Consider the following 23460-nt stretch of genomic DNA (forward strand, 5'->3'; position numbering starts at 1 on the left):
TTTGCATTGTTCCATCGACTGTATACTGTGATTTGTATTTAGATTTAGCTTTTCATTAGTTGTGATTTTTTTTTTTTTGGAATTGGATTTGAATTTGGATTGTTCATGGAATACGATATGTTCCTTGCAGCTGGATAAAAAAAAATTTTTTGCTATAACACTCAAATTTCAATATAACTATGGACAAAATTTACCCAACATAATAAACCAGAGAAGTGACTGAAAAGGACAAACCCACTTGTTTATCAAACTCCAGAGAATAAGTGCTTTAAATTGATAGGAGCTACTGGTAGTAGAACCGGTCAAGTGGCAATCAATTTAATCAGAAAACTTCAGAAGAAAGAACAATAAAACTGCCTGGAATTAGGGACAAAGTGTAATTGTCATTAATAGTAATAATTCTATAATATCACTTATCCAGCTTTAGATTATCAAATCTATGCACAGGGGGGCAATGCTGTGATTTGTATATCTTACTTTACATATGATAAATAATAATAGAGGAGGCTACTCAACTCATAAACCAAATTAGAGAAAAGCAAAAGGGCCCTAAAATTTGGATTGAGATAGCCAGCTATTTCCCACGAGGCAAGATGGGCTTAGATTTTGACATCCTAACCTCCCAAAAAAGCTACAGTAAATAACATGAAAACAGAAAATACACTTTGTCATCGACCACACAGAGAACTGCCACCTGCTGGCCAAAACAAGGGCAACAGACAAGTACCTAACAAGATGGACAAATTGTACAATTATGTTAAATTTATTTGCATGCTAAAATAATGATGCTTAATCGTCTTGTTAATCCCCACAACCACCAACAGAAGGTGAATATGCCCCCATTTTTCTGTTTGAATCCCCAAGTTGTGTTGTGAGGGGCCAATTTTGCTGGCAGCAAGACTAATAAGCTATGTCAAATGGGGAAGTAGCAAAATTTAAAGATATGCAAAAGACCCATAAAAACAAAATGGCAAAACATAATTAAAATCAGAATGAAATTAAAGAGTGAAAGGGAAAGGAGTGAGTGGTACCCAGATACCATTCATACATGTCAGAAACCATGTGATATTGTGGTCCTCACCCATTCATGTCCACCTAAAAGAAACCACAAAATGAGACAAAAAAGACCCCTAAAGTAACCTTTAATCACATGAAAGAACAATCTTTACTTTACCCCTCTTTTTATAATTTAAAAAAAATTTTTTTTTTTCCCTAAATACCTTTTCTGTTCTGCCTGTTTCATAATCTAATGGATGACAGATACTGTGACAACAAGGGTAATAAGAACTTAAAATGTGGCAGTGAGACAGCTTTTACCCCCCACTTCACTCATTGCACTGCTTTACCCTTTTGGGCTCCATATCCATATAGTTGTTATAATTCTGCTACAGTTCTTTTAAACTTCTTGGGGTCTATTTCTTTACACAAAATGACACAGAAGTATCCTCCTCCATAGAGATACAAGAACCTTATTTCTATATAGGACTCAATCATTTTTTTTTAATCTCACAAGAAAGGAAGGTAAAAACAAAGTAAAAGAAAAGACTAAATTACAGATGATAAGAGAGTTACTACTAGCCTTTTGTTTGCTCTGCTATTGATATGTGGTCCAGTACACACACACACACACACACACAAACACTCACCTACAGAGGGTACACAGTGAGGAAAAACAGAAAGACCCCACTCCCATATATCAGTTCATCTGTCCTTTTATGTATGCATTATGTATTCATTGTAAGTAGTATGTATTGATGATGATGGTGATCTTGCTGAGATCTTGTCTACAGATCTTTTTCTTTGTTGTGAGTATGGTTTTTGGCTATACAGCTAGAGGATTTCTTTTTCTTCCTTGTATATGCTTTCCAATATTTCTGCAACGATGAACAAAAACAGCGCAACATCATAAAGGAATCCCATTTAACTAGGAAAGTATACAAATTGTATGCATGTGTGATGTGCCTACAAGGTCCAATCATTAAAGAAAAAAAGAAACTACATTTGATATTTTTCATAATCTCTTACCCTAGCAAAGTCAATCTCCCCGTTGCTGGCCATGCTCACCTTTGCCAACTACATGCCAATGGTACCACGCCCAGAAGAAAGCCTGAAGAAAACAAATCAAAATACATTAACTTTCTTCCTTTATTTGGTGTCGCACAAGTAAAATATTTTTGTTTCTCACCTGGGCATTTGGAGAAAACACGACTTAAGGGAACTAATATTGAGAGCGGAAGCGGTGGGCATTATGGGGTTATTGTTAGAAGAAGATGTACTCGTTTCATCAACCTCCAAAGCAGCAGTTGAGAAGACAGTGTGGTCGCCAGATGATTTCTTAGGAGAGGTAAAAAGGTTATCGGGAAGAATATGCTCCAAACTGCTCCCATGAGAAAACAAAAGGTTGGAAAAAGTAAAAATTGTGGCTAAAGTGAAAAACTTAAAGAACAAGAGATAATAGAAAAACAGAACTCTTAAAAGCAGAATATATCAGGATCAAAACAGAATCTGAGTATAAAATGTGGTGTTTGCTCTTGTGGGCAACTCTCTCCTTATATATCTAAGATTTCAGGTATCTTACCTTTCATGAAGATCACTTTCTTCAGTGTTGGTCTTCTCGTCCGTACTAAAACTACTACTATTGCTATTGCCGTTACTGTGCTTGCTAGCTGGATTCGCTTCCTGTTCAGCGTCCAGAAACGCATTTCGAGAAGCTGATGCATCTGGGTTACCACCATTCTCTGCAGCAATTCAATGCACGTTATCTATTATAGATATCAATTTCTTGAGCAGCATAATCAACAATAGTTATTATTACTAATCAACCTTCGGGAACTTCTTGATCAATGCCATCAGCTGGAAAAATGAGGTTCTGACTGTTGGTAGTGTGAGAGAGCGTTGGCGAGGGAATGGGCGACCCAGTAGACAATCCATGAAGGTATTGATGATTGTTATGGTTTTTGAAGTCGAGAAGTTGCAGATTCATTAGCCTTCTCCCTTGCAGTTCAATAGCTTGCTGCAATTCAGCTTGCTCCTCTAATTTCCTTCTCAACAACATCTCTGGAGTATTTTGAAACATTCTAGCTCCTACATTGAGACCCAATACTACTTCACTAGGAAGTACTGATATTAATTTTGAATTCAGGAAGTTACATTCTTGCCAGTTTGCTTACCAAGATGGAGGTCAAATGGCTCCCTAGAATCAATTCCAAGAGGGGTAGAACAAGCTGAATACTCTCCTCGCTCTATCTGTTGTTGATGCTGCTGCTGCTGCTTCCTGAAATGGGTCAATTAAGAACACAATAAATCAACGTACAAAGTGGACAACATACGAAAACTGGAAAAAGATCAGTATGCCTATACTTGTCCGGGACTTTTCCCTTCTCCTTGTAAGGCTTCACAAGCACACGCGAATCACAGACGAAATGAGGATTTCCTTTAGTCAATATAAGCTTCACTGTCTCTGGATACACAAATGTAACAAACCCAAACATTCTCTTCTGCTGGTATGGAATCCTCACATCTTGCACTGGCCCATAAATACTTTAAACCACGCAAAGAAATATCCTTTAGCCAAAAGCTCTTCAATTATTCAATTTCTTTATTGCAAAAAGGGACGAAAACCATAGAACATTAATTACCTGAAGTAATTTGAAACATCTTCTTCTCTAAAAGTGCTATCAGCTGGAAACGTCAAATAGATCTGTCTGGAACCTGGGTTCATTGCCCCTCCCAATCCCATTGGCGAGAAATCGTTTCTTTCAGGGCGGCATCTCCCAAACTTGTGAAGCTCATCCCCCATCATCAATGCAGCTGCTGCAGCCGATCTAAAACAGCGCATTCAAAATGCCAGTCAAAAATAACTAAAGCATTCCTAAAGAATGACCAAAATCCATTGTCAATAAACATTCAAAATCACCAACATGCACTCCTATATAGTAAAATAGCAAGTCGGAGTTGAAAGGGCTCTCCCAACTCACGACTCCCAGACTTATATTTACATGCTTTGCGCATGCATATACCTTTGGGTGTCATTTTGTTGTTGAAGGAGGAAATTCATGCACTTGTTGTAAGGAAAAGAAGCTCCAGTCATGAACTGTGAGGCTGCGGCTAGCTTTTGCTGCTGGGCAGCAGCAGCTTTGGATCTAAGAAGTTCCTGGCACTGTTCAAACTCGCTGAGTTTACTTGGTGAGCCAACAATGGCAGCACCATCAGCTGATTCCCCATGAAGAAACCTGCAACTAGTGCCATTCTTGCAAAACCCTCTTGCAAAATACAAGCACGGCTTCCATCCAAACCCGGAATTAGAATCTTCGGACCCAAAACACATGCCTGGAACCGAAAAGCTTCTTCTATGCAAATGGGTATCACCGTATGTCGTTGGGCTCATGGCTAACTCAAGCCGTGGATCAAACAAATCATCGGTCTTTGAATCATTGAGGAAGGAGAAGTGGTCTTGAATTTGATACTCATCAATGAGATCATTATTGCTGTTATTATTAGCGTTACTGCTGTTGTAGTATGGGAATGCATTAGATAACGGCACAGAAGACGATAACGATGAGGAACCAGTGCGGTTATTACTGGTTCCATTAACAATACTAGCGTATGAAAGTGAGGAAGTGGAGCTAGGATTCAGAAGAGGCCAAGAATTTGATGATGGTGAAGATGGGTTTGTGATGTCAAAGCCATTGTTGGAAGAGATTCTTGAAGAGGAAATGGACAAAGGGTTGGGTCTAGAAGTGGGATTAAAAGGTGAAGGAGGAGAGGGTGTGGAGGGTGTTGAAGGTGAGTTAGAGGTAAGACCCAGATGGGTTTTGGCTTGGAGGATGAGATTATGCAAGAGGGTTTCTGGTCCAAAGGCTAAGCGTATCATCTCCTTGTCTCCATGGTCCTGTAAAAGAAGGTAGCCCATGATTTTTGAGGCATTTTCAGGGTCCAAGCCTTGGATCCTTGAAAACACCATCTTGGTAGCTTCATAAGAATCCATGGAGGAAAAACACAATAAAGCACACACAAACACCTCGCAAACCTCAAACTTTGTAGAGAGAGAAAGAGCAAAATGATAGGGAGAGGAAGGGTGAGAAGTAAAAGTGTGGACTTTGTTGAAAAGGGCAAATAATAATGGAATGGGATTTGTTATTTTAGTACATAATGATTTTGAAGCTAAAAGGAAAGAGGAATGCTATTATAAGATTGAGATGATAAAAACGAGAGCTTTTCCTTCTTCCCTTGAACCCAATATTCGAACCTCTCCTCAAAGATAAGGGCTTTCAAGATGGTACAGAGAGAGCGAGTAACTCAATGGTGAGAGCTCTGATGGTGGAGCTTCTCTCACTCATTAAAACTGAGAAGAGCCACAACTTTTTTTGATGACAGTGCAAGCCAGCAGCAGCAGCAGCCTTGAGAGATAGAGAGAGAGAGAGAGAGAGAACTCACTCTTACTTTCTCTCTCTTGGTTATTTGGGTTTCTCTCTCTTTCTGCTTTGTTTTTTTAAGGATTTTGTCTTTACAGAACTGGACAAAACAAGGCTTAGTGGGAGGGTAGATTCAGATCTGCTCCTATACTTGTAAGGGAAAATTGTTAACGCCACTCGACCCTTTTCTTTTTGCACTCCTAGATTTTTCTCTTTCAATACTAATTGATAATAAATAAAAAATTGTTAAAATATAATTGAAGTTATGTGATAAAATACTTACATTAAACACTTAAATTGATTATCAACTTATTATTGAATAATTTTTTATGGTGAGAGAATTTTATTTATTTATTTATTTATTTTTTCAATTAGACATCGGTAAAAATCCTAGCATGGATGAAGTTGGGGGCGAAGCTAAATCATAGATGAGAGAAGAGTAGGGTACACGCGCAAGTACAGAGAGCGTGAGAAAAGATTACCCTTTGTGTTTGAAATAGTGATGCACGTTCACTTGCCATCATTCTGACAAACTCCTCCTTTCGTACTGTGAGATGTAAATTTAAATTAGATTGAATCCTCTGCGATGACTTTTTGGTAATACTTCTGTACATTAACTCCCATGGATGTTTCCTTATCTCCACCCTTGGCTTCCTATAACTCCCATTAATCACGTTTGATCCTCTTTAATCAAAGACAGTGCATCCGATCATCATAAAAGTTCATTCAATTTTGGGGGTCAGATCAGACCAGACCAGACCAGTGACCCTCGCCAATCACTTTTCTTTTGCCTTTTCCTTGGGGGTTATCATTACTCCTGGGGCCTTTACTGTTTGTGGGGGAGAAATTGGTAAATTTCATCATGTGTCCATTTGAAAGCTTGAGGAAAATAATTGAATCTGGGTTGTCTTTATCAAGTGGGTCCATACCCTCCGATGTATGTCCAATTTAGGGTCAGAACTTCCAAGCAGCCCAACCCATGAGTGCACTTCATTCAAATTTAAGGAAGTGGGTCTGGGTTGGGCTGCAAATTAAAGAATATATATATATATATACATATATATATTAATTAAAAAATTAAGAGAGTTAAAGTTTGAGTTTGTGTTTACTCGGTCAATGATATACTTTTAGCTGTTAAATTAAGTTAATAATAATAATAATAATAATAATAATAATTTTTTATAAAAAAATTGTGATATTTAATATTACATTTGAAAAAACACATTAAGGAAAATATCACTTTAAAAATATTAGTTAAAAATTAATTTTAAATTATCATAAAAACTTTAAAACAATTAAACAATTTTTTCTATTCCACTACTCTTTAAAAAGCATTATTTTATTATCATTGGAAGTGAGAATTTTCATGGAAGGAGTGATAATTTATTATTGGTACGAAAAAATATAAGCATGGAATACGCATTGTGTATATATAAGTACATTGCTGTATCTAAGTATTGGCAAATGCGTCAAGAATACCCAAGATTACCTAGAAGACCAAAAACGTACCCTCCTTCCAAGGAAAATAAAAACTGATCAAACAATATCAACATGTTGTGTTTTTGCCTCCGACAAGCGTTTCATATCTTCTTCAGTATTTTATTTTCTTTTGTTGTTTTTCTCAACATCTCATGTCTTTATTTTCCTTCCTAGTCCTGGACTCTAGCCAAGCCATGTGCATTATATAAAAATTATACCAAAGGTGTCCTGGCCTTTACTAGTAGGCCAAGAGTTAAAAAAACCAGTAGGGGAGGAACACTGCTGCCCTTTTCTTCACCACGTGTCTGCACGATTATGCGATTTTGAATGTTAATCTGTGATTAGCAGGACCAGCTGCACTGCACAGCTTGATTTTTGGTCCCAAGGCCAAGATATAAAATGAAACTTACATGGGCAGTTGCTAAAGTAAAGATTAAAGAGTTGGTCAAATAATGGCTCGACCTTCTAGTCTGTGGGCGTGACCATCTATTCTGAGAGAGAAGAAGACGATACATTTCTTCCATTTTTATGTTGCTAAATATGGTAGTCTCATGCTCTCAGGAGAAGAACACTCGTCTCAGGAGTTTTTAATAGAAATATCAAACAAAAGGAGGAAAATAGAAAAGATGAAAGATGCTAAATAGGAAATTCCAGAGCATATTGGAAAGCAAGCGGATGACAACTTGATAAGTGCTCAATTATGTCAATGTGAAACATAAGCACAGTTTTGTAAAATAATAGAGTGACTTTATTTCAATCTCTAGTATTCATGGTCTGTGATGAGTATGATTGATGAGAACGCAGACAGCCGTAATTCTCTACTTTGTCACATGATGGACGATTGCTTGGGAAAGGGTTAAAGCTTCAAAGCGCAAACGAGCACTAAATTATTGATGATGTACCCCATAACAAACAGTTCTGAGTAGATTAATCTCTCAAATAGAATACTATTTTTGCTCTTGGCAAAACAAATATACAATAATGACTGCCTACTTTAGAACCACACCTAATTAACAAGTTTAATGCAAAATTTTCTTTCATAAGGAAGAAAAGACAAGACAAGGCGAAAAGCAACACATCAAACAAAAAGGAAAGTAGCCTACATTTGAAAAATGAAAAAGAGGGCATCCATTAATGACTTCTAGCAGCAGGCACAAAATCATCACTTTGACTAACATGATCTTGGCTTCTTCAGATTGCATTCAGCAGTGAATAAATAATAGCCTCCCCTATACAATGCTAGGACGAGGAGTATCCTATCGAATTTCTAGAAGTCAATACTCACTAGTTTTTCTATGTTATACTAGAAACCTAACATTAATCTACACGTTGCAAGCTTAATTCTTTTAGTTAATAATTAGTCCAAATTCATTCTTAAAATAAACAGTCCTTAAACATCTATGGTCAATTATAAATGGTTATAGAACAAAAGAGATAGAAAGTAGTATATAGTCTCAAAACATAACATAAGTGATGTGCTTATAGTTGTGATGATTAGAGATCTGTATTTGATCATCAATCCACAGCAGTAGCTTGTTTCTCATTCTAACTAGAAAAACAGGATATTTATAAATAACAAAACCCTTCTTTTAGTCATGTTCAATGAATCAACAGAAATAAACTAGACCTAAGATTTCCTAATTGCAGCATTCAATATACGTACATTCTCAAAACAACAGAACTTCACATCAGTCATTAAGCAATGTGAACTCTCTCATTGAAATCAATAGTTGAGATACAGCTCATATACTCATAAGGGAAGGTAGCACAACATCAAAGAAATAACAAACTTCAGAGCTACTCGACTAATTGATATAAGATTTCTATTCACACAGTGTTTGCAATTTAACCAAGTAGTTGAAAAACAGGATATTTATAAATAACAAAACCCTTCTTTTAGTCATGTTCAATGAATCAACAGAAATAAACTAGACCTAAGATTTCCTAATTGCAGCATTCAATATATGTACATTCTCAAAACAACAGAACTTCACATCAGTCATTAAGCAATGTGAACTTTCTCATTGAAATCAATAGTCAAGATGCAGCTCATATACTCATAAGGGAAGGTAGCACAACATCAAAGAAATAACAAACTTCAGAGCTACTCGACTAATTGATATAAGATTTCTATTCACAATGTTTGCACTTTACCCAAGTGGTTAAAAAATACCAGGCAACCGTCCTCTTATTCTTGCCTTCTCCTTCAGTTGTTCCACTGCTTCAAGGTTGTGCTACGAGTATCATGCATGCTTAAAAAGCTTCATGCTAAGCCAATGGAAGTATACAGCAACAACAAGTATAGGAACAGTCAAGGGTACCAGGACGCAGTAATACCTGCCATAAAGAGAAAGCCAAATCAGGAAAACCCAAACACAAGAACTTATTGCATCAAGCATCATCAGGGAAATAAAAAAACATACCCAGAATTCACAAGGCACAAATTTAATAATTGTTTATTAACTCATTCTAAGGGCATAGAAGTGTCAAGCATCTTCAGGAATCTCATTTTCACTGGATTAGCCCCAATTCAAACTAATTTATAAATTGCTTCTCTCATTCCCCTTCTCTGGAAAAGCCTACCGTTAGCCACATCAATTGGCTAAAAATGAAGATTCTGTCAACGCACAAGAAATTCTCGAAAGCAACTTCCCAATTTTTCCTCACTCTTAAGGCTAGAACACTGGTATATAAAATTTATGAAACTGAAGCGATGTGTTTTATTTCCTAGCATGATGTGTTAGCCTTAACCATCCACCGCTCAAGTAGAAAAAAAGTTGCTCAAAAACCACTTGTATTCACCATAGCATTAAATAAAAATCAGATTCTGCATTGCCTTGAAAGCTCTCCCATCAAGGACACAAGAAGATACCAATGCAAGATTGAAGATAGAGTTTTCTTCCTTTTCTGACATAAAATAAAATTCTTGGAGAAATGAAGGGAGAAGGGAAACCCAGGATTACCTGTCATTTTGAATGGCTGAGATGATAGGATTGTCGGATGAAGGAAGAAGCTTAGATATAACTGCTGCAAAGAGAAATCCCACAAAAGAAACCAAGCCGATTCCGATCAACCACCATCCCCAATATGTAGTCGTTGCTTTGGGTATGTCCGTTCTAGAAGAAACCATTTTCTGGAATTCTCCTCTACATCTTAATAGCACCAAAAAAGACAAAGTATTAAACGAAAGCTTCTTGGTTTGCACAGACAACAATGAGGGAAGAAAGAATTGGGGGCATGACGGCATGTGACCTACTCACCTGTGAGCGAAACGGTGCGTTTTATTGTCCCTAGTCAAAAAGCTGACCATACCCGAAACGAGAAACTCGACCCGTTTAAAGAAGAGTATAATCCAAACGAACGCTTTACAATTATGATCCAATACTATTAATATTTTTAATATTCAAATTTATTTTAATTTTAATTTTAATTAAAATTTATTTTTAATTGTTATATTCTGTATCAAATTTAATTATTTTATTCAACAATACTTCAATTTGTTTTTTAAAAATTTTTTTATTAATAATTTATATTTAAATATTTAATAATTTAATAAAATGCCTAAATTCTATTTTTATCATTAAAAAGTATAAATATTATTATAAAAATTATATATTTTATATTCATTATAAATTGCATTTTATATTATCAAAACCCAAGGTTCGATAGCGCAAATACTGTATCGTTGCCATCGCTAGGAGTACTCGATATGAATGCTGGTCTTCAAATCATACTGATTTCTCTTGCGAGAGCACTTTAAAAAATTCCCCCCAATTCCGTCACGCCACGGTCATACCCTGCATACGCATATACTGAGAGAGTAATAGAGGGAGAATGGCTAACGCGGATGCGGAAGCGGTGGACTTCGAGCCGGAGGAGGACGATCTGATGGACGAGGATGGAGCCGTCGACGTCGAAAATTCACCTCGGGCAACGCTTCCCAAGTTGAAGTCCGCAATTACTGGAGGTGCATCTTCCTCCCTCTCTGCTCCCAGAAAGACTAAAGGCCGTGGCTTCAGAGAGGAGGCTGATGCTGACCGACAGAGCCGCCTTGCCTCTCGCGACTTTGACTCCCTCGGCTCCGATGGTGGGCCCGTCTCTCAGCGATGTCAGTACACAATTCTCTTTCCAATTCGTAGTTATATTGTTCTAGGGTTTCGGGTGAATTTTCACTTTCGAGGTAGCTAAATTTAGTAGAACCTATTTGAATAATGAATACCGTAAAATCAATCGACTTCCATTAGAGACCTAACTATTATAATTCAGTTCTTGATCTTTACGTTATAATTTTAAGTGATAATGATGGAGGGTTTTGATGGGGTTTACTATGCATTTACATTTGATTAAATAACAATTAGGAGACATCCTGAAGGAGTTTTAAGTAATTGTAAGAGGAAATGACTACAATGAAGTCAAAGGGAGGTTTTCTGTAATTGGTATAGATGTGCTAGAGACCAGCTATACCAAGTTCACTAAGTTATCCACCTGATCTAAAAGAAACTTAGTACTCTCCTGCATTTATGTGTTGCTTGAATTTTTGGAATTGTGCACGCACTTTGGAAGTACAAAATTAAGGTATGTTGCCTACGTACAAAAGAAAGAAATCCTTTGATTAAAGCTTTAGAAAATACTGCGTCCTCAAAATTAATTGAGCATCAAGCTACCAAATTTGCCCCTTTGGTTGGAAGTTTCTAAAAACTTCCCCGAATCCTTGATGATTTATAAATCTATTTACTGTGGAGTGTGAATCTTAACTCATATCAGAAGCCCTCATGCAGTTACCGAAAGTAAGGTTTTGTTGTTGGGCTGTAATATATCTTGTTACTTTAAGTAGCTTTTCCCTCCAAGCTGGTGATAGTAACTCCATAACCTATTCAATTGAGTTTTTCTTTTCACATTTATAGTTCATAACAAACTTTCTATTTCTTGTAAAATTGTGCAGCTATTGAAGGATGGATTATTTTAGTCACTGGAGTGCATGAGGAGGCACAGGAGGATGATTTGCAAAATGCTTTTGGTGATTTCGGTGAGATAAAGAATTTGCATTTAAATCTTGATCGCCGAACTGGGTTTGTTAAGGTAAGCGATACATTTTCTTCTTCCTTTTATTTCCTTATCTAATTTCTGAATAGCACAGGGTAGGTTGATCTTGATGATTCTTTCTTGGTGATAAAAGTTAAGACAGAATAGTTGTACCCTTTGGGTATGAATCATCCATGAATCAAACTGCTGTAAAAAGGAGACCTAGAGAGCCTGAGATTACACGATTGTCATAGGTCATGTCTATATTTTCAATCACCTAGAATAAGCTCCCAAAAAATAGTTAATGTGGATGTGATATGTAACCAAAATAGAGCTCCATTGCTCAAGTCTTCTGTTATATTATATTAAATTTGTTAGAAGTGGCTTCCAAGTTAAGGGATTGTGAAGTGAATAAAAAAAGAACTTTGCAAAAGAAAGTTCTGATTAAAAAATTATAAGATTGTAATAAGTATTGAAGGAATGTTTATTCCTGGTAAGCATATGATGTATTGTGGATTCACTTGGTTAAAAGTATTATTATTTTGATATTCTCATAATTTTGTGTTGTTGATTGTATTATTCCTTGTGTCTATGTTAATCATGGTAGCCAACAATGTAATTGGCTACTTGTTCTTGTTGAATGTTTGAAGTGTTTTTATTTCTTTATGTTGTTACCTATGAAGCATAGACACGGACATGGGACATAGGAGGGACACGTTAATAAATATATTTTTTTCATTATATTTTAGACAAAATATTTAATTATTCAAATTTAAATTATCATGCAGGATCAAAAGCAATTATATTCAATATAAATATAATTTTATTTCATTTTAATCACATATATAATATACTCAAGTATATAAATGTAACAGAAGCTCATTATATATATATATATATATATATAAGAACTATATCGTCTAAAAAAGAAATTTGATAATATATTTTTATAGATAGTATGTACTATAAAACATAAATAATATGACAAGAAAGAAAAACTTTATATTCATTCCATATCTCTGAAATGTCTGAATTTCAACACTCCTTTGGCACATACAGATGCATGGCATGTACACTTCACCTAAAATAAAGTATTGGTGCTTCATAGAGTATTACTAATGGGAGTTACTGTTTTGCAAGGGTTATGCACTGATAGAATATGAGAAGTTTGAGGAAGCACAGAATGCAATAGCTGCAATGAATGGAACTGAACTTCTGACACAGATCATCAATGTTGATTGGGCCTTCTGCAATGGGCCTATCAGAAGAAAGAACATGAGGTTTGTCTGTATACATTATTCTATGTGATCTGTTATTGAGACAGAAACTATCTATGAAATAGGGAAAAATCTCTCCAGTAATGATTATCGTAACTGTGCAAGTGTGATAAATATGTAAAATTTAGGATTTTCCCTCTTGGCATCTTCATAAACTTTTATGATGAATTCAAATTATGTATTAACCTGCATATATTTCTGAAAGTAAAATTTGCTGAAAAAGATATATTACCAGTTGCCCAAAACCCTTGTAATAGTGCTTTTCAATGGAGAATGAGTGGTACTCACAATCTTAGATATTTTTAACAAAGCCGAGCTTCCTTTAGCTATTTGGCACTAATGTTAAAGGAGATTAAGGAGTTAATATTTGTGTGGTTTTGTTCTGAAATAGTTTGAACATTGTTGTACTGTTTTGTAGGCCTAAGCTGCTAATCTACTTTCTCAAAATTCTTTCAACTTTTTGAATATGGAAGTTCATGGGTGATTATGGATTATATTTTGGTACCGGACAAAATTGAGCAAAACTCGGCCTGTGCTTTAACATGTGGCATGCACTGGATGGTGGACACAACATGCTTCATTTTTTATGTCTTGATATGAGTTTTCTTTTGACTATTTATATGCATATGACTTTCTTGAGATGCTGTGCTCCTTTCAAGCTTACCTGTTATTTCTTCGTGTTTGGCTGGGAATATAACCTGTTGCTGTGTAAATTTTTTGCAGATCAGGACGAGCACATAGGTCAAGGAGTCCTAGGAGGAGATACTAATGAGCTGTGTTGTTAGAGGGTGGCTATAATTGATTCGTGTTTTGAATGGGTTTATGGATTTGCTGAGAATCCCGCACTTCTCTAGCTTCCAATTCTGTGGCAATTCGGCACTGATTTACATTTGTAACCTTTAAGCTTAGTGATCTTGTTTATTCTGTGATTTGAGGATTATTTTCCCCCCCAATTTAGTAGTGATATAACTGCTCACGTTGAATATCCTTGTAAGATCATAGCTTGCAAGTTCGTTGTTAATTCAAGTAATTCGGCGTTGCAGAGGATGTATATGCTCTACTGAAATTCGTTAAATATCCAAATCTAGATTTTTCTATTTGGATTAACATGCAACATTCCAGTACAAGTATGGTTGAGTTGGTGTTACTTGAACAAAATTTTACTCTATGCAGATTTGGATTAGAATGAGCTTGCTTTAGTCATGGGGTGGACTCAATTTGACCTTACGGACTCAAATCTTTGGTCTCGATCGTATTTGGAAGGGCATGAGACAAACGCCCTTCACCTTATTTTGAATTAGTTTAATATATTTTAATTAGAAAATTTAAAATAATTAAAATTTTTTTCAGCAATATTAAAAGAAAATTGAAATCAAAATTCAAACGCCATATAATTGCATGGAAAAATTTTATAATATTTATAAAATACATAAATTTATTGCTTTTTCTCACGCAAAAATATAAATCGCATAAATTCAATGCAATCCTTTTTATAAGCACCATCAGGAAAATACAAAATCTCAATTAATTGAGGTGTCCGTTCCAAGAAATTATTTGGTGACACTATAATTTCATGGATAATGAATACATAATTATTTAATGCATGAATATTTTTAATTGTTTAAAAAAAAAAATGTTTAATTTTTGGCATGTTTGTATGACTTGCAGGGAATTAGGCTTTAGAATGTAATTTTCTGTTCGATCCACACGTACATTATCCTATGTGGAACCACAGCCGTATTTTATAATTTCTTTCGATGAGAGGGCATTTTCATTGACGCCCATAATTTGCTTCGTGCGAACAATGGAGCGGTTTCTGGAGGCGAGATTATTGTTTGGTGGATTGACGACCGAACGGAATGTAGCTTGCTGGAACCCTGTTATTGGATAATATCATCGGAAAAATGCCAAGAACAAAGCAGTGAACATCTGGAAATCGATGCAAATAGAAAATGCTTGCTTTTACTAACCATTATCACTATCAGTTACCATCGTCCATTGGGTTGTTGTCCTGAACCTTTTCAAAAGGAATAAGCATTGACGTTGTAGAATATTCAGCGTATTCAGTATCTTCTTGATTTATTTATCAACTGTTTCTACATGTGCTCAGCTGAAAGGTTGGGGCTTTTTCACAGAGATACTCTTCTCTGTGGTATTATTTCACTGTACAATCGGTTTAGGTAGTATCTTCTTTTTTTGAATGTTTCAGTCCTCAATTCCCACCTCCTCCCACAGGAAAGCAGAAAAAGAAGAGGGTTATGAATCTTTCTCTCTTCTCCATTGTTAACTGTACAATATTTGTAGATTCGTATGTGTTTGTTGCTGACAAGTTCATTTCTAAGGTCGTATTGTTTGTTTTCCCCACCTTTCACGATGCCACAGCGGTCCAGTAATTGGTTGAGCATGAACTGGTTGGAGTGCCAATGATGCGTGACCATGCCCAAATTGTGTCCTCAACTCGTCGCATTTCTGCCAACTGCCATTAAACTGTAAGGTGAGTGACCCATCCCTTTGTTATGTACTCTTTGAGATTCTGGCTTCCTCCATATGAATTGGATTAAACTGGACTCCTAAGACTAAACTTACAATTTACTATTAGGAAACGAATCGCAGTAAGTAATAAATAAGAATTGTTGCTTACTCTGCCATCTCTTAGCTCAAAGATCACTGAATCCTCCGAAAATGGAATTGGTCTTGTTGATGCTACCTGCGAATGTTTGAATACCCATCATTAGTTTCACGTCATTAATGTTTACTAGTTATCACGTAATCATACTAACTTTTGCATCGCAGTTTCCATTGAGATCACTAAAGTTTTCCGCATCCTTTTCCAAGCTAGCTGAAATATCTTCATCTATACAAACTTCCTTGTTCTTTTCTTCTTCCTCTACTTGTCTCTGATGTTCATCCTTTGTCTTTCTTACATAAGGGAAGCCACAGTTTTTCCAATTCCATGTCATTTGGTCCATGTACCTCATGTATACTTTTCCATCTGAACCAATCAAAAAAAGTTGGTTGCCTTCAAAGCATGGGCTAGGAGAAGTGATCAAGGTTACGCCTTTATTAGGTGTGCCATGCTCAACCCAATTCCAGCCTTCAACTGTATTCCAATGATATTCAACTAGCCCACCATCTTCAGACAACATAAATAGTGAGCCTGTAAGTAATAGAGATGATGGCCTCATAGCAGTTCCAGGCAATCTTGATAGAATCAAATGGTGAGACTGATAATGTTCATGCCACAATTCTGTCACTTTGTTGTATTGATATAGCCGACCATTCCTTCCAATGACAAATACTATATTTTCCCTGAAAAGCTCCTGGTCTACTATGCTTGCTACTTTGGTATTTGGAGGGTTTCGGCAGTCCTTCCATTTGAACTTCCTCAGGGCAACCTGTTAGTGATTTGAGACATTAATCAGCATAAACAAGGGAAGGAAAACCTTTGTTTATTTAGTTTTTTTTTTTTAGCAGCCCTTTTGATGTGTAATTTATTGGACAGATATTTATCTTTTAGTTGGCTTTTGCTACTTACCGTAAACTGGAGTAATCTTCCATTTTTGCCCACAAAGAAGAGTGAATCTTCTGCTGTAACTTTCATAGCTTTACCTGGAATTCCATCCCATGGAGGTCCTCCAGTCACTTGCTTTCCTTTCCTCATAGCAGTGCAGTTTAACCATCCAAGCTCATTGCCACTCCTCTCTCTGATAAGCAAACTACCATATATGTCAACTAAAAATAAACTTCCATTGTAGTTTCCCAGTGCACCTTTCATTGGTGTTGGGTGATCATGCCTCAGCCAAAGCCATACATTTTCAGTATTAAGATACTCAAAAGCCAAACCACCATCTGTTATGAGGAAAAATGATCTGCTTCCATGCATGACTCGTAGGTGAAAATTGGTGTTTATCCAATTGTCTGGAAAACTATATTCTTCTGAAGATTTGATTAATTCACTGGCACCTGTAACTAAGTAATCTTGTTGTGCTTGGCTTCCCTTTCGCCTTCTTGTTGCTGCTCTTGTAATTCCCAAATCGTTAGGTTCATCTTTTATGCCTGTGATGCAATTTGTGGGTCCTCGTTCTTCTTTGCAATACTCTGCATTCCATCCTTCAGTCTCTGGTGCATCCAATATTGACCATACATATTTAACTGATACTTTTCTTCGGACATTAATTTGATAATTTGGACCTGTATTTTCCCCACCTAGTCCTGGTAGATGCAACTCAGCTAGTCTACCATCATCCAGTGCAAATATTATTCTGCCAACTTGAAGTTGTAGCCCAGCAATTCCTTTAGCAGCTTTTGCGTGTGGAGGATGCATATGACTCAACCATGCTTCAGGAATTTGGTTCTCTAGAGCAGTACCTGTCCTCATATGAAAAACTTTATACCCAGGATGCAAAATTTTGCTTCCATAGCAGAAATTTTTAAATGAAATAAAAACTTTGCTGCATTCAAAATTATGCTGTCTTATCTTAATTTTGGTTAATGGTCTATTATTCAATCATGATACTTGAAAATCTGTTCCTTGAAGAAATTATTCAAATAGTTATTATTTAAATTTGGCATTATTTCATTTAAAAAGTTTACTGCATTCAAAATTATGCTGTCTTATCTTAATTTTGGTTAATGGTCTATTATTCAATCATGATACTTGAAAATCTGTTGCTTGAAGAAATTATTCAAATAGTTATTATTTAAATTTGGCATTATATATGTTTGTTGGCTTCATGCCTTCATCCATGAAGCCATTCGGATAGCATGTTGTCAAAGACATACGGATGCTCATGTTACTTGAGTTGATGTCACAAGCCAGCCTCAAATCACAAGGATAATTTGGTATCTTGTTGCGAGGCAGAGAAATGCTAATCTGATGAAGGATTGTCTTGTAGGGATGTTAAAACTACTTAATAAGAAGTAATATTTTTAAATTTGAGTTGATTTGGGATTTCCTAACTGGTAGTAATAGGATTGACAATTCTACTATATACGCCTAAGTTCTCTAGATATTTTTATGGAGTTTATTACGAGTAGTATTGATATTGAAGCTTTGAGAATTTGTTTCTCTTCCCCTTTGTTCTATTGGTTCTACATCATGATCATAGAAGGAAAAAAAAATAATTTTTTTGGGTAGTTGAGTCATTCTGCTTTCTTCCCTTCAGTTTATCTGTTATAGGGTGCAATCTGGCAAGAAAATCATGTGCTGTAATAGCTGCTCATATAAGCTGTTGCAGAGCATGAGTAAGGGAGTAAGTTTGTACAAGGGTGGAGTTGTCCATCACAGGACAGAAGATAAGGGTTAAGGAAGAAAGAGTCATTTCTCCAACATAACTGTACTTGGAAATGTTCTTTTTCTGCAGGAAGAAAGAGTCATTTCTCCAACATAACTGTACTTGGAAATGTTCTTTCTCTGTATTCTTTTTATATATTCTTTCGTGTGTTGGATTTATATTCTTACTGAGTTCTGTTGCACTCCATTTTTTTAGCAATGTGCCACCACAAGGTTGGCATGGATTCTAGAAATCAATTTTCAAATAATTCTTTCGTCTGCCATACTGGTTGAAATGATTATCAGAGTCAATGTTTTGGTTTGTGAAAAATATTTAGCATGTTAACACAGTTCTTTCTTGAAGCTTGTTGAGAAAGCATGTTCAGTAACAAATTGCCTTCTCATTTTAAGATTCACATGATAGAAACTGCCTATCATGATATTCAACTACCAATACAATTTATAATTAGTTTCTTGAGAATAGCTACTTGACTCACCTGAGTTTTTTGGTGTTCGATATTCAAAAATGGATCCAATGGATGTAGTGAAAAATAATGAAAAATTTTCATTTGATTCTTCTTGCAGAACTGGTGTGATGGAAGTCAGTTGATGATCTTTGGGACTTCCATGGATTATCCATTTCCACTTCCTTTGATGTAATCGTCTCTCTACCAATTTCCCACCCTGTAAAGACATGAATATTATGAACAAATGGCATATATGGTATTGCAATAATTCTTACTTGCGACTTTCTTAGGCTTTCTGAGGTTACTTGTATATATTTGACTTTTTGCTACTTGAATATAGCAGGTGTAATCCATGTCCATTCTATAAGATTCCATGATCCAGAAAAAAAGGTTTAAAACACGAAATGATGGCAAGTAGAATGTTTACAATGCTGCTTCCAAATTGTTTGTTGTATAGTTCTCCACATTAAGAGTTCATTGCTTTTATTATATTCCAAAGGCAAAGTTGTCAAAAATTGACACGATTTGTGATAGAAATCTAAAGTTTTAATATGGTACCTTGGTCAAAAGAAACAAAGAACTGGAGTAATCTCCACTCAAGCCATTAATGGTGTATCCTGTTGATGGTATCAGTAAAGCATCTTCTGCCATACCTGCTGTCCATATATGCTTCTTCCATGATGGCTTTGAGCTCTTGTCATATTCATAGAGATTGCCTGTTGAGCTGCATTGTAGTATCATATTCAGCATGATCCCTTAATCTCTAATATATCCATAGTATACTTTGATACATGCGGCTCTCTTGCTCATTCTCATAAATGGGGACAGCAACACATTTTTAGAAGTTCTCAAGTAAATCGAACTATGGCCTTCTCCAATCTCCAATTTTTAAAATGATAGTTTAACACTGCATACTACTTTGTTTCTTTTAGTAAGATCATTTATTTTCCAGTCTCTTGAAATTACATGATTAGGTGATGCTTTGAGTCAGCCAGCTCCCAAGAGATTGAATTATGGATTTGTTGAGTTGAATTGATTTTGATAGAACATATTATTCATATTTGTTTAACATTCACACAGCCTAGCCTATTATGCTGCAGAATGGGGGGAGAGAGTGAGATCACCTTATGGTATATGCTACTTCCGGTCTAATAGTACCAGCATCAGCAATTGCTGCAACATTTCCACCTGGTGGTCGTCCATGATCTAACCATCTGTTCTATGTTTATAGCACAAACGCCGAAGTGAATATTAGAGTCTCCCCATCAGAATCTACACAGTAAATATAGACTGAAATTCAAAAATAAGGCACTAGTTTATCTTCTGTTTTTACTTGTATAAATATGAAGTTTTACCTTGGAGGATCAACCTCAGTCAGTTCTAATAACAGTCCCTTCCTTGTGCAGAAATAAATTCTCCTGGTAGGCAATACAACAAAATCAGTGTAATATCTTCAGTTTATGCTGTAATAGAATGTGATACACTCTTCTGATTTGTATAGTTCACTACATGAAATTCTAAAACTGAAATGCTGCACTCACATCCCATCATGTGAAACAACACCAGACTTAATTAGGATCACAGAAGTTTCTTCTGCTTCTTTATTTGTGCTTGAATCAGGAGTTGGCTTGAGTACGACCCAAATTGGCTGTGAGCTCTCACTGAGTTGCATCTGAGAACAAAAAGAGAGAAGAAAATCAGTAAATACAAGCAACAATAATATCCATGCAACGGCAGAATAAGGTATACCCATTTTTATCCAACAAAGAATTTTGCAATGGAGGAAATATGAGCATTAAATTCAGATTAAATGATTGATGAGCACATATGTCTAATAAAATAAAAGAAGTTATCTATCTATGTTGTACTTTGGTTTCAATTTCTCAAAATTGCATATTACCATTGTGTATTTCTTTAAGTGTCTGTTCACTACAAACTAATTTAATCTCTGAGGTAGATGGATAGAGCTAATTAATGGTGAGCAAACAAAGGTTTAATAGAAGGGAGTCAAGCCCAAGTGTCAGAACAGTCCTGATCAAATTCAAGTACATTTCCAACCAAATAAAGTAAAAAAGAAAAATTCAAGTTATGAATGGTTGCACCGATCTAAAGCATCTGTATTGCATCTGTATTATAACATAAATTGCAGATTGAATGATCACTGGCTGAGACTACTTGTACAGGGAGAAGAGGGAAAATAAATACTTTCAACTATTATTTAGCCATGGTCTTTTGCTTTATATTTGTGTTATATCATAGCTCTTCCTATGCCAAAATAACAGGAAAGAATTAGAAACTACTAGAACTACGCAAACGCAATCAAATAACATAAGCAGTTTTGGGTTAATCTTTAAACAGTTGTTTCTTTGAAGGTTTTCTTTTCTACAAATTTTGGTAAAAATTAAATTAGTAATACCTGATATAGGATTCCTGCTTCTGATAGAGCAAGAATTGTCTGATTAACAATAAAGACACAGACTGCGTAACCGGCTGATAGTGGTAGATCATGGGGTGCTATCACCCACTGAACTCCATTCCAGAACCTCTCATAGATAGAACCGCTTTCACCGGTAACCCAAATAGACGTCTCAGACATTCTTGTCAAAGAGATTCTCTTTCTCAGAGGCAGGACAATCTCAGAATTCTCCTCTGCTCCTCCTCTATCACCATCCTTCTTTTTCGAGCTTGCTGTATGCCTGGTAACATCATAATCCCTTTCCAAGTGCTCATCTTTATTTTCTGTTATTCGATCAATTGAACCCACTTTGGTACAGTCATCATTAACACAAGAGACTAGGTCATAAGGCAACTCCACTTCAACCCAGGTATTGGATTGCTCTTGGAACTCCCAGAAGCGATCAGTTTTCTGCTCGAACTGTCGATTGCTATGTTGTACATAGTTATGTAGGCAACAAGAAGCAGAACCAAGAATCAAAAAGTAGGTCCTTGACACGAGGACACAGAAGAAAAATACAAAATGGAGAAAAGACATAGCTGCATGAGGGAACCTAACGGGAGGGCCAGACATAACAGAAACCTTCAAAACTAAGATATGCAGACGGTGTCATATGCAATTTTGGTTGGTTTGTTGTAGCTTTTGTGGTACCCCATATAGGACCATATCAGGAAAGTTTATTGAACTACCGAAAGAACTTGACCATCATTTTGGGAAGAAAAGAGCTCTTTCACGGCCTCCTCGGGGCCATATGAGAGAGTGAGAGAGAGAAAGAGTTGCGGCGATCCATATATGGAAGAGGGTAGTTAGTCCAGATACAAGTTTCTTTGAATACTTAAAAAAAAAAAAAAAAAAACTACCTATATTTGTCAACTCTCTACGGTAATAAGTAATAAATAACAATGCTAGTATTGCTTTTCTCGCCTAATCAGATGACTTTTGTGCCAAAGTTTTATTTTTATTTTTTGTTATTATGTGCTATATTCAATATTGTTCAACCTCTATATATATATATATATATATATATATATATATATATATATATATATATATATTTCACTGCATTATGTGTTGCGTTCAGGTGAATTCCTTCTGCCTTATGGAAGAAAAGATCAAATGATATTGTTATTGTGGAGCCATCGTGGAAGTCCTCTGTGGGTTGACTCCAAGTTCATAGCTAAGAAGTTTTCTAGGTGAATTTCTTCTCCAATTTATTTTGATTGAATTTAAAGAAGATGTCACTGATTTTATATGGAGTTCATAAACTTTGAAAGAGACATAACCCAAGTGGGGGTTCTAATTTCTCTTTTTCCAGAGTTATCACTTATCAGTGGAGTTAATACACAATGAATCTTGTGTTTATGATCCTTCGTGGCCCACATATGGACACGAGTATCTCTTTCTTTTGTCAAAGATCAATACCATAACCTGCAGTGAGTGCTTAATGATCAATCTCATCAGTTGCCGTTGGTATTGGTTTGGGGATGCTCACATCATGGCTTTCAGTTGCAGGATGCCAACTGCAGGGCCCGCACGAGGTTGCAACTTGCAAGGACAACAGCCTTGGTACTGTAGCCAAACAAGTGGACGGTCCTGCAGCCTTTGCTTTTGAACAGCGGAATCTTTGAGTGGGCAACGCGAAGCGTTGAAAGAATCTTCACTAATGTGGCTTTCAAGATTTTTTTTTTTTAAGAAGATTCTAAACTCTACTCATTGTAAGATGGACAGAACTTAAGTTTCTGATTTGCATTAATTTTTTGAGTAGCAGACAAATAATTGCTTATGAGTTGAATTTGGAAGATGAACAAGAAAAACAGCATAAAAAAGATGAAATGCCGCTCTTTTCAGCTTCAAGGATGAGAAAGAGCCTGAGGTATCCCAATTCTTAATGAGATGCGAATATTGCCTAATCATTTCTTTGGAATTGAGTGACTAATGCCTTTTATTATGCACCAATCCATTACAAAATCAACAGGTGGCCCAACTTCTTCTTTTTGTTGTTCTTCATGTATTCTCTCTGTAGATTGGGAATCAGATTTCCACAGGACATTGTTGTCATTGAGCTCAACCTACT

At 36.0% G+C, this 23460-nt stretch overlaps 4 protein-coding genes and 1 long non-coding RNA gene across 7 annotated transcripts; 2 read left to right on the forward strand and 3 right to left on the reverse strand.

Moving 5' to 3' along the window:
• Positions 1–1455: 1455 nt before the first annotated feature.
• Positions 1456–5470, reverse strand: LOC110641205 (zinc finger CCCH domain-containing protein 22). Its single transcript, XM_021792836.2, has 9 exons — positions 4020–5470; positions 3639–3824; positions 3361–3540; positions 3171–3274; positions 2824–3084; positions 2579–2738; positions 2186–2377; positions 2026–2107; positions 1456–1874 (listed from the first exon to the last, which is right to left on the reverse strand). The coding sequence occupies exons 1-8, from the start codon at positions 4985–4987 to the stop codon at positions 2074–2076; spliced, it is 2085 nt and encodes a 694-aa protein (XP_021648528.2). The 5' UTR covers positions 4988–5470; the 3' UTR covers positions 1456–1874; positions 2026–2073.
• Positions 5471–8895: 3425 nt separating this feature from the next.
• On the reverse strand, positions 8896–10155 carry LOC110641186 (uncharacterized). The gene is made up of 2 exons (XM_021792820.2): positions 9857–10155; positions 8896–9230 (listed from the first exon to the last, which is right to left on the reverse strand). Exons 1-2 carry the CDS (start codon positions 10138–10140, stop codon positions 9137–9139), a joined length of 378 nt encoding a protein of 125 aa, XP_021648512.2. The 5' UTR covers positions 10141–10155; the 3' UTR covers positions 8896–9136.
• Positions 10156–10542: 387 nt separating this feature from the next.
• Positions 10543–14239, forward strand: LOC110641215 (RNA-binding protein Y14). Its single transcript, XM_021792858.2, has 4 exons — positions 10543–11001; positions 11836–11972; positions 13056–13195; positions 13916–14239. Exons 1-4 carry the CDS (start codon positions 10728–10730, stop codon positions 13959–13961), a joined length of 597 nt encoding a protein of 198 aa, XP_021648550.2. The 5' UTR covers positions 10543–10727; the 3' UTR covers positions 13962–14239.
• A 990-nt stretch (positions 14240–15229) lies between these two features.
• On the reverse strand, positions 15230–22205 carry LOC110641210 (uncharacterized). The gene is made up of 10 exons (XM_021792851.2): positions 21348–22205; positions 20473–20603; positions 20287–20349; positions 20056–20145; positions 19490–19655; positions 18962–19148; positions 16728–17560; positions 15973–16587; positions 15834–15899; positions 15230–15668 (listed from the first exon to the last, which is right to left on the reverse strand). The coding sequence occupies exons 1-10, from the start codon at positions 21957–21959 to the stop codon at positions 15561–15563; spliced, it is 2871 nt and encodes a 956-aa protein (XP_021648543.2). The 5' UTR covers positions 21960–22205; the 3' UTR covers positions 15230–15560.
• Positions 15543–23150, forward strand: LOC110641211 (uncharacterized). Of its 3 annotated transcripts, XR_002492257.2 has the most exons (6): positions 15543–15686; positions 19050–19187; positions 20032–20674; positions 22468–22579; positions 22702–22819; positions 22893–23150. It is a non-coding gene; the product is annotated as an uncharacterized LOC110641211 (long non-coding RNA). The 3 variants fall into 3 exon arrangements; XR_009142687.1 differs by having other exon boundaries at positions 19050–20674; XR_009142688.1 differs by lacking the exon at positions 22702–22819 and having other exon boundaries at positions 19050–20674.
• The last annotated feature ends 310 nt before the right edge of the window (positions 23151–23460 follow it).

This window comes from Hevea brasiliensis, chromosome 13 (assembly GCF_030052815.1).
Source record: "Hevea brasiliensis isolate MT/VB/25A 57/8 chromosome 13, ASM3005281v1, whole genome shotgun sequence".
Taxonomy (NCBI): Eukaryota; Viridiplantae; Streptophyta; class Magnoliopsida; order Malpighiales; family Euphorbiaceae; genus Hevea; species Hevea brasiliensis.